At 45.0% G+C, this 15,191-nt stretch overlaps 1 protein-coding gene across 1 annotated transcript in view; it reads right to left on the reverse strand.

The window, feature by feature from the left end:
* The window catches only part of LOC143404351 (retinal-specific phospholipid-transporting ATPase ABCA4-like), a 113,095-nt gene that overhangs the window by 28,732 nt on the left and 69,172 nt on the right, over positions 1-15,191 (reverse strand). Inside the window, 8 exon segments of the mRNA XM_076862543.1 lie at positions 918-1,111; positions 2,818-2,955; positions 3,502-3,641; positions 4,572-4,703; positions 6,487-6,658; positions 8,408-8,497; positions 10,982-11,047; positions 14,316-14,520. Coding sequence (XP_076718658.1) covers positions 918-1,111; positions 2,818-2,955; positions 3,502-3,641; positions 4,572-4,703; positions 6,487-6,658; positions 8,408-8,497; positions 10,982-11,047; positions 14,316-14,520 — 1,137 coding nt within the window.

The following is a 15,191-nucleotide window of genomic DNA, read 5'->3' on the forward strand; positions in this document are numbered from 1 at the left end:
TCATATATCTCTACTACATCCCTAAGAAGCAGAGTTCATTAGTTACATTTTCCATGTGGGGAAAATAACAGCAAGGAATTAAGTAATTTGCCCATGATATAGTCTGTACACTTCCCAATCCATTTCTGGATCAAGGTCTCCTAACATGCTAAGTGGTCTCTGCAGGTTTTACATTTTTTTTCCTTCATAAATCTACTTATTTATTTATGGTACCAGGGATTGAAGCCAGTAGTGCTCAACCACTGAGCCACATCTGTTTCCTTTTTTATGTTTTTATTTTGAGACAGGTTTCACTAAGTTGCTCAGGGCCTCAACAAGTTCCTGAGGCTGGCTTTGAACTTGTGATCCTCCTGCCTCAGTCTCCTGAGTTGCTGGGATTACAGACATGTGCCACTGTGCCCAGCTTGCTTCATCATTTTTAGATTACAAGGAGGCCTTCCATTAGCTTTATGTATTACTATACTCACGCTCAATTAGGGAATGTGAATTTGGGGAACTAAAAAAGGAAACTTTAAACAACTACTCTTTTGGGGGATTGAACCAACAGCCTTATACATATTTGTCAAGTGCTGTATCACTGAGTCACATCCCCAGCTCATAACTAACGGCTCTTCAAGCAGTTCAACTTTGCAGGATAAGATGCTTCCATGTTGCACCTAACCACCTATCCACAGGTTGGGATATTGGTGTGAAATCATTTCAGGTTGTTTAAAACTAGTTGTTTCATTTTGGGGGACGCATCTCTGTAGGAGGGTTCAGGACGTATTTATCAAAATCTCCTGCAAATGTTCTCAGAAACAAAGAAGCTGGTTCTGACAGCTAGGGCTCCGGTGGATAGAAATGTCTGGAGTGGCCCCCCGCCCAGCCCCTGTGTTCCCTCTCACCCAGGATGGGCTCCTTCCCAGGAAGACATGTACCTCACAGCCACTTCTTTGGCTCTGGATGTTTTTCATCTTGCGAACCAAGGTCAAGTAGAAGCCCTTGCCAAAGCAGTTCTTCAGGAAGAGTGGCGTGCCCGAGCAGTAGAGTCTTCCCTGGGAGATGATGGCAATACGGTCGCCAAGGAGGTCTGCCTCGTCCATGTGGTGAGTGGACATGATGATGGTTCTGCCTGCAGGGGGGTCAGGGCAGGGGAATCATCAGACAGCTCATGGCCAGGGTGAAAATTGGGAGATAACAAATAAAAACAGGTGCTAATTCCTCCAGGACATTAGGATAATAATGACAGCAACTAACATTTCATAGCATCCTGAACACCATAAACATTGTCACATACATATCTCTTCATCAGGCACAGGGCTTGATTCAAATAGATCACCATGCATGGGACACATTCATTACTGTCAGTCAGCATCTAAGTTCCATGTGTACATTCTCTGGATCATTAAGCATTGCACTGATAATCTTTGTGAGGAACACACACAAACACACTTTTCCTAATTGGAGATGATGTCATTAAAAGAGTAATGAGAATTTTAGAATGGCTTGGGGAAATACAATGCAAACAGAGGGTAGATCTCGAGTTCACATAGGGTTGAAACACACTGTCTTCCATCCCCAACTTGCCCCATACAGAGGATCAAACCCAAGGCGCTTAATCCCTGAGCCACATCCCCAGACCATTTTTGTATTTTATTTAGACAATGTCTCCCTGAGTTGCTTAGGGCCTCACTAAGTTGTTGAGGCTGGCTTGAACTCATGATCCTCCTGCCTCAACCTCCTGAGTCACTGGGATTATAGGTATGTGCCACCGTGCCCAGCCACACTGTCATCTTAATGGGCACTCTGAGCCCTGCCAGCTGTCTCTTCTGAATCTGAGCCCTTTGGAAGGTGCCAGGACAGGGATGAACAGGTCCCATTCTGAGACATGTCCCTCTGCAGCAACCAACACACAGCACATTGCCCTCACACCTGGTCCCCGTGGCCACCTGACAGCCAGGGAGCTTGTTTTTGTTTGTACAAGTCTCCTTTTCTAGATGGGAATTTCACTTAGAGCTGCACCCAATGTTCCAGACAGAAGGGCTACAGGTTGAGATAGGTTTCTAGAATATTTTGGGAAGTTGAATGCGACTAGTGACTGTGGGGAGCCACATTGAGTTCCACGCCTTCCAGTCCTGATGCACCACGGGGATCTGAAAGATCACTGCAGTCTGGCACTGTAGTACCATGACTCGTGACTCCGTCTCCCCCCCACCTCAGATAGCAAGTCCAGTCTTCTGAGTAGGCATAACCCTGGGGTTAAGCTACACTCACATATTCTTTTGTAATCCTACCCCTTTGCCCTGTTTAGGATAGAATGTTCCATGGAAACTCCCCTTGTGTGTCCCCTTCTCTTGCTCTGCCTTTGGGTGTGGCCTTCCTAGATGTCAATCTGCTGACAGCAGACATCATGAAGCTAGACTCAACACCGCCCCCCCCCCCCCGAAACCTGACCCCTTGCCTCATTTGAATGGCTTCTGTCCAATAAAAAGGTTCAGCATATGCTCTCTTTCTCTCTTTCCACAGACCCCTAAGGTCAGAGGAGCTGTCACAGGACCCAAAGAGAAAGGTATCTCTGTCTCTTGTGTGATTATTTCATGCAGCCCAGTTCACTTGGAGTGACCCTGAGTGTTTCATCATGGAATGTGACAAGTGACTCCATTTTTATTTATTAAAAATCTCAGGAAGTTTTAATTCATACTTCAATTCATAGATAAAGCCCACCTGAGTGTGGTTATGGCTGTTAGTATACTCAGCTGCAAAACACCAGGTATGAGAGAGCAGGGCCCACAGGGAAAGCCCCAGTGAGAGCACCAGGCACTGAGCAGTGGCTGTTACCTGAGCGATACTTCAGGAGCAGGTCCCAGATGGAGCGTCTGGAGTAGGGGTCCACCCCAGAGGTGGGCTCATCCAGGATGACCACCTTGGCATCTCCCACAAAGGCAAGTGCAACGGACAGCTTCCTCTGCATGCCACCTGGAGGCCCAGGAGGATGGGATGGGCGATGGTCACAAGTAGGATAAAGAGAAAAAAAGAAGAGAAAAAGCCCAGGAAGAGAAAAGGCCGGGGTTGGTGCCATAAGGGGGCACCTTAAATCTGGCAGGGGTTTGATGCTGTCTCCTGAGAGGTCTAGAGAGAGTTCAGAACTCTACTGGAGTTGAGGGGAGGCCTTGTAAATGCAGAAAAGAGCCTTACTGCTAAGAACCTGATCATTGGAAGACTTCTCTTCTCACACTTTAGTTCAAACATATAAACATCAGAACAAATAAAGCCCAGGCTGACTGCAAGACAGAACTGCATGTGGCAAATGATCCAAGGGCAGCTGCTCTCAGATTCTCAGAGTAGCTTCACAGAGTGTTCCAAAATTTCATAGTATACATACATAGGTGCTTCCCTGTTACAAGCACCCCACCCCCACCCCCCACCCCACTTCCTCCAGTTTCTCCAATCCTGGCCTCCTAGGTGCACTGGGAAGCAATGGATGTGCCATCCTTGACCCTGTCACCTTCCAACACCAAGCACCTGAAAGATCCTGTGCTTCTTCATTCCTCTTGTGGTGGAGGCCTGTATCCTCTAACATGGCTTCCATCCCCAGTTGGACCTCCTCCCAGGACTTGCCTTTCAGCTGGGCATAGAAGAGGATGTGCTCAGCCACTGTGAGGACAGAACAAGGAAAGCAATAGGCTCAGCAATTGACTTCTAGTAACTTATTTTTTATAGAAATAATTCAAGATGACCAAAAAAAAAAAAAATGCAACAATCAAGATGCTACAAGTTCATTGAGGTATTGTTCCTGATACAAATGCAAAACACACACCAGATCTGGCCTAAGTATCTATTAGAGAGCTTGGCTTAATAGTGCACTCATTTAATGGCATAGTATGAGAACATTGCAAGTTAATTTTTAAAGGATATTCATATATTAGTTTAAGAAAAAGCAATCACATTTTTTAAAACATCAGGTTACAAAATTACATGCATAGATTTGTTCTTTGTAATTTCAAAGAATGTATGTATATCTATGCATGTGTAAGAGAAAGTTTTGAAAAATTATATACCAAGGTGTTAACAGTGGCTGTCTCTGAGTGCTGAAATTACTGGTGACTTTTATTTTCTTTGATTTGTTTAGCTATCTTTGCTTTCTTTGTCCCTCCCTTCCTTTCACATGACTATGTATAGATTTTTAGATAAGAAATAAAATATACTTTCATTGCAAAAAATAGGAAAAGAAAAGAAACTGAAAGCCAATCCTTAGTGCCCTGGTTTAGGGGAAAAGGAACCAGGTTCTCCTCTCTTTGGTCCTGGATGGGAAATACTTCAGGGCTCAGCAGGGGGCCCAGCCACTGTCATAAAGAAAAGAGTGTCACTCTTCTGAGGGGAGAGACCTCAACTCTGAACACCAAAGGCACAGTCCCATGTTCAGAGGGACAATTCTCAGTGCAAGCCAGACAAGAACCTTGAACAAAGGGGACACCAGCTAAGAGCATCACCACATGTACCCAGACCAGGCACCCTGGGCGAGACTCTAGAGAACATATGTGCTGGGGTGGGGTGAGGATGGGAGATGAAGGCGTCTCATCTGTTTTTCTTACTGTTGGAACAGGATGTTGTGCTGTGGACACATGCCGAGGCTCTGACGGACTGCATCCAGGCTGGTTTCAATGTCCTGTCCCCCAGTGAGCACAGTTTCTGATGTTGCTGGCAATAGACCTGTCAAGATGGACCTGCAGAATGCAGGAGCAGGGGTAGAAGAGATGGTCCTTAGGAACTTGCATTGGGAGAGCAGCCCCCCACCAGTGTGGGTGAGGACTCTCACGTTGACTCCTGCTCATGTCTCTGAATCGAACTCAGGTACATCATTAGCAGCAGGGCCCAAAGTTTCCCATACAGAGACTAGCACCAGTGTGTACATCAAGGCCCTAATGCAGAGGAGCAGAGAAGGAAGACAAATGTGGCCCTCTGCTTCCCCTTATTCCCTGGAGCTCCCCAACAAGCACTAGTGGACTTCGGGGATTCTCAGCCTCAGAACATTTACTTGCAGGCCTTGAGCTCCCCCACCTCCAATTCAGCCCTCAGTCCCTGGTGCCAGAGGAGCTCAACAAAAGGTTTTCGGTGCATGGCTTGCTGCTCTGCATTCTCGGTAAGCAGGTGCTGATATTGACAAGCTAAGGTGTCACCATTACAAGACCAGGAAGGCCTTAATGAGGTGAGAAGCTGGCACATCTTGATTAATTGTACCAAAGTCCAATAGCAATGTTGTATGTTTTTTTGTAAATAATCGGAAATAATGGCCCCCAAGTGCTGGGCTGGTATGTGCATTAGAGTTAATACATTTGATGCATTTAGCACAGCACCAGCATTAAGTAAAACTCAGAGATCTTATTACCATTATTACTAAACATTGTTTGAACCCCAGGGGAAGCTGCATTTCTGCTGCTGATGAAGTAATGTGTTTGCCTGGGAGAAGTCCTGGGGTTCCGCCTGAATGAAATGTGCAGCTCTCTGACCATATTAGTTAATAAAAAAAGAAATCAGATGATTTAGTGCCGCCACACCCAGCTCTGTTCCTGAGTTCTGATAAAATCTCAGGCTATCTGAATTCACACTTAGAAGCTGGAATCTCTGTCGTTCAACCACTAGAGGGAAACAGAACCAAATATAATGGCACCAGCCCCACATTCCATTCCCACAGAACAGCCCAAGAGCACATTCCTGTGTAGGGTGTACACTTGCTCTTCCTTCCTGGGCCTCTGCAAGAAGCCAAGGATTTAAGACTGCATATCACATGGGCTGTTGTCCTGAGAGGTCTGCATAGGAAAGCTTGGTGGCCATGTTCTCCTCAGCAGATGGCACTTGGGCCCCTTAGAGAAGTGTGAGGTCCATGCACAGCCCTGTGTCTTGCCTGGATTTGGCCTTCAGTTGCCAGGCTGCTAGCCCAGGTCCATGTAGAGACTGTGTCCTTTGTACTTTCTCTAGAACTGGGACCAGCATTTATTGGGGGCCCCATGCTGATGTTGAAACCTACCTAATAACTGGCAGGAAAAGGAATAATCCTTAAAAATAAGTCTTGCTTTACAGACCTGGGGCACAGGATAGCGAGGGCCATGACACTATCACTCTCATGGATGATAATGATGCTGGAGAGACTGGGGAGCGGGGAGAGGACTCAAGGCTTTAGAAGCAAGAGGTGGTTTGTGGCAGGAAGACCTGGCTCATGTCACCATGTAACCATTATACTCAGTGCTTCAGGAAAGTCCCCTAAACTCTTAGAATGTCCAGTTCCCTGGCACACAAAGCAAGCACTAAACTAACTCTGTTTCCCTCTTGTTGCTTCTTAGGAAGATCAAATTAAAACCAAAATGTGATAAATCCTTTACAAATTCTCAGGGCCAGAAATATAAAGTGAATTTTGTCAGTAAAACTCGGTGAGAAAGAGTAGATTGCAGCTAACAGGAAAAACAAAGCCAAAAACTGGCAGGGTGGTGTGGCCTCTACCAGAAGACTCACAAGGTGGTGGTTTTCCCTGCTCCATTGTGACCTAGGAAGGCGGTGATCTGGTTCTCATAGAAGGTAATGTTTAGACGGTCCACTGCTGGTCGGGTACCAGGCTCAAAGATCTTTACCAGATTCTTCACACAAACCCCAGGAACCAGCCCTGGAAGCTCACGTTCAAAAGAGTCTTGAGGAAAACAAACATGATATAAACCCAGTGCCTTAACATACATGCTCCTCACAGTTCTTTCTTCAGACCACTGTCTTCTGCCTATAATTTCCCTGCCCTACTCCAACCCCGTCCTTGCTTCAGCTATGACCTTTGTAAGGAAAAGCAGAATAACAATGAGATAATAGTACTGAACATTTATTTAGCACTTACTCTGTTCCAGGCACTGTTTCAAGTGCTTTCCATGAATTACTTCATTTCACACTTATAAGCCCCTCCTGGTAGATATTACTAGGCTCATTTCTATAGGTGAGGAAACCCAAGACAGACATCAAAGTGTCCTATCACAATCACAGGGCTCACAAGTGGCAGAGCTGGGATTTAAATCCAGAGCCCATGTTCATCCTAGAGCATCCACGGTCCATGCATACAGTTAGCCCTAAGCTCTGTCTTCAGTCCCAGACCCTTGTTTCCAGTGGTCTGTGGGATTCCTCATGGATTTCTGGTAGCAGCTCAGACTCCTCATATTCTTCCCAGACAATGGTTTCCTTCAGACTCCCCCATGTCCATTCCTGGAGGCACCATTATCCCAGACAACCTTGGCTTGAGTCTTTGAGTCCACTTTGACCACAGCTGACTTCTTGCTCCTTGGAACTCCAGGATGGGCCACTCTTCCTCAGCACTGTCCCTCAAGCTTGTCCTCCTTTCTATCCTCTTCAATGTAGACTTATCCTGCTTTGCCCTTGTCCCTACCCACAGCCTTATTCTTCTTGGTTGGTGCAGGGTGTTTAACTCTATATAGCACACTTCACTGGTTGTCTGAATATTGTAGGTCTAGGCATTTGCTCTCTGCAAAATTAAAAACAACAACAACAACAACAACAACAACAAAATCCTTGTTTCTTCTCTCTGTGCCTCCTGGCCTGGCCCGTAGGTGAGTTGGAACCAGTCTCCAGTCTCCCCAGCCCCCAGCCTCAGCCTTGTCATATACTCTGGGATGAGAGTCTTCCAGAGGCACTGTTGCTTGCAAAACAGCTCTGTGGGGGGAGTTGCTGGTTTCTGACTTTAGCTTTGTGAAATGGCATCTGGGGTATGTGGAGGCTAGATCTTCTCTAGCAATGTCAGGCCAAGTCAGAGGCTGTGTTCCTCTTTAAGCTCTAACATCCCCAGAGAAATGCACATGCTTAGGGTTGAAAATCCTTGGAAGAAACACAGAACTGATTCAGAGGGAAGATAGAGCAGCCAGAGCCAGGGACACAGACTTGTGAACCTGGCCCTTTAGTCCAGAAAAGATTAGGTAACTTCCACTGTCAGGAAAGGCTTTTGATGGTTTGAATGAATGGGCTTCTAGATTTGTAAATCATGACTGAAGTGCAGTCAGCTCTGCTAGACTCTTTCCCCTGCACACAGAAGCATTTATTTTTGTCTTTCCTTATAGCTCATATCCGTTTTAAGTCCTAGTGACCCAAGTCATTGTTCTTGCTAAATCCTCGGAAGTCAGCATATTCATGCAACTCACTTGAGATCTGCCTAACAAGGGCACAAACACACTACAGACTCGGGATTTGCTTTCTCCAGGAAATATGCGTTAATGTCTGGGCTGAACTATTCATTCCCCACACGTGCACCTGGACATGAGGTTCAATAGTGGTCAACAGAGGGATTCGGTTTCCTGGGCTTCATTTCACCCATCCTGAGCTGTTTTGCTCTGGCTTTTACAGAGGTTCATAGCCTTTCTCTTGCTTCTGCTCTTTATTAGGGTTTTACCATTCTTTCCTCCTGGGTGGTCTGGATCCTCCATTTCTTCTGTTAGGGGTTCAGTCTTTTCCAGGGCCCTCTCTTCTCTGGTTGAACACACTGCACCAACCAGAAGCCAGTATTACTCTCCCAGTGAGAGCTGAGAATCAGCAGGGACAGGAAAGGAGGGGAGATGTAGGGGGAGCAAGTGAGTTTTCTACCACAACAGGAAAACAGTCCCCTTAGAAGGCTGAGCCAGTGCCCCTGTGAGACCAGCCCCTGCAGGCCCCCTGGTCTGTCCTACTGAAGAGCTCCAGCCTCAGCGTGCAATCTCTGCCAAGCCCAGGGGCATTCTGGAATTGGAGTTTCAGAATTAGAGTTTCACCTCATCCTCTTGCTTTTTCTTTTTCAGTGGTGCTGAGGATGGAACCTGGGACCTCAAGCATGCTAGGCAAGTGCTCTACTGCTACCCTGCCTCCTTCATCCTTTTAGTGTGCCAGGGAGGGCCTACAATGCCAGAAATGGATTTAAAAACAAAAACCAAATCCAAATCCAACATTGAATTTGGAATGGGTTAAATTTCTTTAGACCACCACTGATTGTTTTCATTACAATCCAAAACACATCGATGTCATGATGAACCTCCGGTAAAAGTCTATTCAAGGTGACAAGATTTTGTAAATTTGGCATTTGTTCTCAAAGGACGTCAGGACATCCTGCAAGAGGAAGACAAGCAGAAAAGCTGGGCAAATTGAGAGGAAGTAGAAGAGGAAGCCACTGCTGCCAGCACCTCAGGACCCTGGCCTCAAGTGCAGATGCATGAGCAGTTTTCTAAATGCAGCAGCCACCAGGGCCCTGGCACAACCCCTCTGTAGAATGTGCACTGGAGGGGCAGGAAGGAGCCTGGTGGTCAGTGATGCGGTCCCTTCAGTATTTGTAGCCATGCTTCCTGAAGGATTTTTCAATCTATTCCCTGCAACTCCCATGGTCACTTTACTAGATGGCAGACTGCACTAATGGGTAATAAAATAGCAAGGGGAAACATCCTTCTGAATAGTTGAGCCATTGGAGTGGGGTCCTTGCCAGGAGAACTATTCAAGCTCCAGATTTTGTCTCCAGTGACCAGTGGGGATTTGTGCAAGATACGGATGTATCCTGGGCTCCATTTCTTCAGTTGTGAAAAGAAGGGATAAGGTGGAAAACTTAGCTGTTTTCTGGTTTTAGACAGTGTTAGAGATCTAAGTCATGAGACAACTGAAAAATATTTAACTTCTGTCAGCAAAAATGTATGTGATTCACTTTTGAGGAAGCATATTTGTCTTCAGATATTTTTCTTGAAAGGCAGAGTATCTCTTGGGATTGTAGAAAGAGAGAGGGGAATAAAGCCAAGTCTTGATATTCACGGACACTATATTCCAGGAACACACTCCTGTGTTGAAAATTCCCCCTTATCATGGGATTATAACTTTATTGTAGTAGAAATATAAAGGTTAATATATAGACAAGATACATAAAGCAATATAATGAAAAAGTGCTAGACTGTCAAAGTTTGGACCATTGGAAAGAAAGAAACAAACAAAGAACACCAAAAAACTTACCTAGGCCTTTTTAAAATCCCTAGACTAATTCCCTAGAGAAAGCAAATATTGATCTTAGTGCTTCAAGGATAATCCTGGTCTAGGCCCCATAAAGTGAAGGGCAGGTAGGTGAGCAACAAACACATTGGAAAGTATTTCCTTTGTTTCCAGAAACTCCCCAACTCTAGGGAAACTGTAGCACATAGCTGTAGAATTTCTCTGCCTTCTCAGAACTTCCAAAAGAGGCTGTGCTTTTCTCTACTTCTAGAACTTTCTCCAGGCTTCTGTTTGGTTCAGGATTAAAGTTAAATTTTATCTCAGGTCCATCATGAGCAAATGCCCTTTTAGCCTTATTCCCCAAGTGTAAGAATGATCAGCACTGGGAGAGCCTGGAAGTGTTTGCCTTGGAGACTGACAGCTCTGCCTCTGCCTTTGATGAGTTCTCAATTTGGAAGAATGAATTAATTTATATTTTGGAAATGTGGAAAGGAATCAGAAAGTAGAGGGTAGGCAGCAAAGGACAAATGCAGAGATCCCCCCATGATTCCCTAGATCTCTGCTTTAAGCTGAGAAGTTGGAAAAGTTATGTGAACCCTGAAGTGGTGTGGCCTTCTTGTAAAAGGGCATTTAATCCACTGGAATGAACTTGTTTGCTAATTCTCAGTCACTGGCCCAGTGATACAAAAGTGGGCTCCCAGAGGCTGTGTTGCTAGGAGGTGCTGGGTGGCAGAGCTGGCTTAGCAGGAATCTCACCCTTGACAAAAAGGTTCATTTTTGACAAGCCACACACATCCCACATTAGCCCACGGAGCCAGTGTCAATCATTAAGAGTTTTTTTTGTTGGGCTGCGGGTGTAGCTCAGTGGTAGGAGTGCTTGCCTAGCATGTGTGAAGCACCGGGTTTGATTCTCAGCACCACATATAGGTAAGTAAAACAAGAGTCCATTGACAACTAAAAAAAAAAAAAAAAAAAATTAAAAAAAGAGGTTTTTTTTTTTTGTTTTTGTTTTAATTTTTAAACAACTCACCTTCACCACCAAGCCAGTAAGACTCCTGTAGAAAGAAATACCAAGGAAGTGGGGTTCCATGGTGCCCTGAAAACAGAAAAGCAAGTAAGAAACCTAAGCGAACTACTACCTCACCCTACCACAGTTCTGTAAGATCTAGAATGTATCTGTCTCTACCTCAAATTATAACTACAGATATTTATAGTTCACAAGCCATTATATAGCTATCCACAGGCTACCAGAAATATTACTGCTTTCAACATGTTGTAATGCAAAAGGTCATGTTCTTTGGGTGTTACCAGCAACACTAATAGTAATGGTCTTGGCTGATATCAGTTTTCCAAGAAAACATTTTATTGAAAAATTGAGTCACATCAGCAGTTACCAGATAGCAGAAATGATGATAATCACTAACATTTGTTGGATACTTTCTCTGCATCAGGCCTTGCTATAAGCACTTTCAGTGTGTGAAATAATTTAATCCTCAAAACAACCCTAGAACATAGGTAGTAATATTATTCTTGTGGATACAGAAAATGAGGCTCTCTGAGTTTGAGCTATCTGCCCCAGATCACAGGTAAGTAAGCAGAAATGCAGGAATTCCAACTCAGGCAATCTGGTTCTAACATCACTGTTTCAAGCCATCGTTCTACTGGATCCAGCTGGGGTTCAAGGAAAAGACTCCCAAATTTCTAGCCCAGTTTTTGTTGCAACTTTTGCTCCCTACAAAATGTTGGTTTTGTAAGAACACTGTCCTTGCTTTTTAAATAGTTGTTGTGGGTCATGGTTGTCCCCCCCACTGGACTGTAAGTTCCTCAGGGCAGGCCTGGGTCTATCTTTGTCACCCCTTAATTCCCAGAACCTGCTGGGCCTCACACAAAGGTGCTGCATAGTAAATAGTTGTTGACCAAACAAACTATTTAGCTTGGCTAAAAACAAGCTCTTGAATTATGCAGAATTTCAAAGTAAATCTTCTTCCACCAGCACAGGAGATGTAAGAATCAGAATGAGCAAGTTCAAGGGTCTTTGTTTGGGTCATGGCCTCATGGGTTGAATTGTCTCCCTCTCCAAAAAAGACAAGTTGGAGTCAGTGGTATTATACACAATATCTTGGTCTTAGTCCCTAATTCCTGTGCAAGGCACAGTGCTCCTAAAATCCTTGACATTCCCTGATAGGAGTGTCTTCTGTTATTCATGGACCCCTTTTCTCAATTTACCTGAGTTATTGCTAATGAGGTGACTCATGGTGGGGCAGAATGGGAACTGGTCATCAGAAAGAACAAATTTGTGAAGAGACAAACTTTTAGCCCCAACCTCTGACTTGTGGGGAGAAAGAGCTCTGCAGATTGAAATAAAAATTCTTGATTAGCACTTGGTGAGCATCCAGGTTGGCAAGCACATTTTGGTGCAGGGAGTGGTTGGGCACAGAGAAGACATGGACCCCCCCCCCACACACACACACACACTGTGGCCTTGTGCATCCCTTCTATTGGCTGTTCCTGAGTTTAATGCTCTATAAAAGTTGTCATTGAAATTAGGACACTATGGAAAAATGTGGCTATCCTGGTATTGCCTTTGCCCCTGATGTCTGGATTGAGGGAACTCTTGTGAACTGAGCCTGTGGCATTTTTGCTAATTAATTCTGGATACTGTTAGAACTGGGTTGAATGGTTGGTGTTAGAGAATTGGTTGATGTCTGAAAAAAAAAAATAAAAACAAAAACACACATTTGGTGTCCGCACAGTGTTGAAAGAAAGACACCAAATTCCAACCCCATATATCTCAGAAAGTGACGTCATGTGGAAATGGGTTATTGCAGATGTGTTCAGTTAAATTGAATGAGGTCCCACTGGAGTAGGGTGGGCCCCCATCTAATATGACTGGTTTATAAGAAGATAGCCAAGTAAAGGCAGACATACATGTGAAGATGGAAGACTGGAGTGATGTAGCTCTGAGCAAGAAGAGGCAGAGTATGAAAAAGCTGCAGGAGCTCATTTCAGGCAAGGAAAGATCCTTCACTTAGAGGTTTTAGAGGGAACGTGGCCGTGCTTTGCTTTTGGACTTGTGGCCTTCAAAGCAGTGAGATGCCAATTTCTATTGTCTTAAGCCACCCATTTATTGCATTTTATTATGGCAGCCTCGGAAATGAATACACATCCAAACCCAGGCCTCTGAACTCAGCCTAGCCATCTTTCTCCCATTCAGGGTTGCTGCCTCCTTATTTTTGCCAACAAAGGCTGCTTTGAGATGATATGAAAGCTATGAGCTTGTCCCTCCTCAGGGACCAGAACCCACCTCACCCTCCCCTGCCTGCTCTTGGTGACAGCATCAAAAATTAAACTCAGTCACCACAGCACAAGGAACCTATCCCTAGGAAATGCTAATTTGAAGGGAAATCTGATTCACTCTAAAACTGTGCAAATAGCCAATTTTGTTTCAGGAGCTAATTTTTCATGCTACAGATTAATTAGGTATTTATTCAGTTTCTACAAAGTATCAAGCACTATTCTGGGCACAGATGCTGTCACAGGGAACAAAACAGATCATGTGCCCGCTTTCATGGGCTTCAGTTCTCCTAAGTACAGAGAGTCAATAAATAACCTAGAGATATCATATCAGGTGGTGATGAATGTTTCCCAAAATAAAGTAGAATATGGGGAGGTGGGCACAGAAGGAACGTTGTTTATATAGTGATAGACATCTTTAGTCTGGAAAGATCCCTGTAATGAGGAGACATTTGAACAGAGATCTGAACAAAATGAGGAAATGAGCCTGCAGGTATGAGGGAGAGAGAGAAACATCTCCTGGCATTGAGAAGAGCAGGTGCAAAGGCCTGTAGAAGAAGTATACTTAGGGTGGGCCCATTCAATGGGGAGGCTAATGCATCTGGAGAAGAGAAACATGAGGGAGAAGGGAAGGACAGGAGATGAGAAAGATAACTAGAGCCATATAATAAGCATGGGCTAGGTCAGAGTTGGGACATTGGGTTTTACTCTGAAATGAGAGAAAAGCCACTGGAGGGATGTGAACAGAGAGGGTTGACACCATCTGACCCAGATTCTGAAAAGTTCTATCTGAACACAATTTAGAGAACACAATGGTAGGAGGTAATGGTGGAAGAAGGAGGTTTGGACTGAGGCAGTGGTGACATGAAACAGATTCTGGATCTATTTCTAAAGTAGAGCCAACCAAATTTGCTGGTGTATCTTTGGCTTCTAGTTTTAAGTTTTAAATGCTGGTTCTGGAGCCCAAATTCAAAGATCTAAGAAGACATAAAATTTAAACTAGATGGATGGGTGAGAGCTGGGAATCTGAAGAACACAATCACCTTTATCCTAGGGAGGGAGACACCTACCTGGAAACACCTGGTCAAGGTACCAGGCAAGCAAGCCATATATAGCAGCATCAAGGAGCATCATCTTCATGGACAGCAGGAAACTATACCCATCCCCTTCCACGGGACTGTTCCCAATGTTGTTCCACTGCAGCCCCAGGCCTTGCTCTTCAAAGCGAACCAGGTACTCAGTGCCAAACCCAAATGCCACAGGGGACAGCAGGCTCTGCAGTGGGGTAAACAGGATGGAAAAGACAAGCAGAGGCTCTTTTACCCAACCCACCAGCACCCAGAAGCCTGCATACAGGGAGGAGTGCCGAAAGAGGGTTCACACTGTGTCTGAATGTTAGGCCAGTCAGGGAGGGGTTACGGTGGTTTTCCCATAGGTGAGAATTCTGGGAATGCTTCTCAGACCTCAGAGACCCCTGCCCAATATCCACTGGGCCATGCTCATCTGTTCAATGGAACATAGTCATGTTGTAGTGCAATGGGGAGACAAAGAAATGTCACACAGCATAACACACCACAGAACCAAAAGCTCTCATGTTCTTTTCCCCTGTCTGTTCTCTCTTTCCTCTCTGTTTTGGAGGAGCACACAGTTCTGGGTAGAACAAAGATGCTAACTTGAGCTGAGTGAATCCTACTGGAAGGGCCCACAAAACCATCAGTTTCCTAGGGAAAGCCAGGGGCCCATCAGTGGTCTCATGACCTCCTAAGGCCTGTCAGAAAGGTAAGAAAAAACCCAGATTATATGGACTGTCACCTTTCCCATCTCCAGATTGGGGTTAAATTTTTCTTAGGTTCTCTCCCAAGAGAACAAGTCAACTGAATAGGTGAAGTGCAGACGAAAATCTGAAGATCAAGTTTTCCAGCCAAGTTCCCCTGGGTGGTCCCTGA

The sequence above is a fragment of the Callospermophilus lateralis genome, chromosome 7 (assembly GCF_048772815.1).
Source record: "Callospermophilus lateralis isolate mCalLat2 chromosome 7, mCalLat2.hap1, whole genome shotgun sequence".
Lineage (NCBI taxonomy): Eukaryota > Metazoa > Chordata > Mammalia > Rodentia > Sciuridae > Callospermophilus > Callospermophilus lateralis.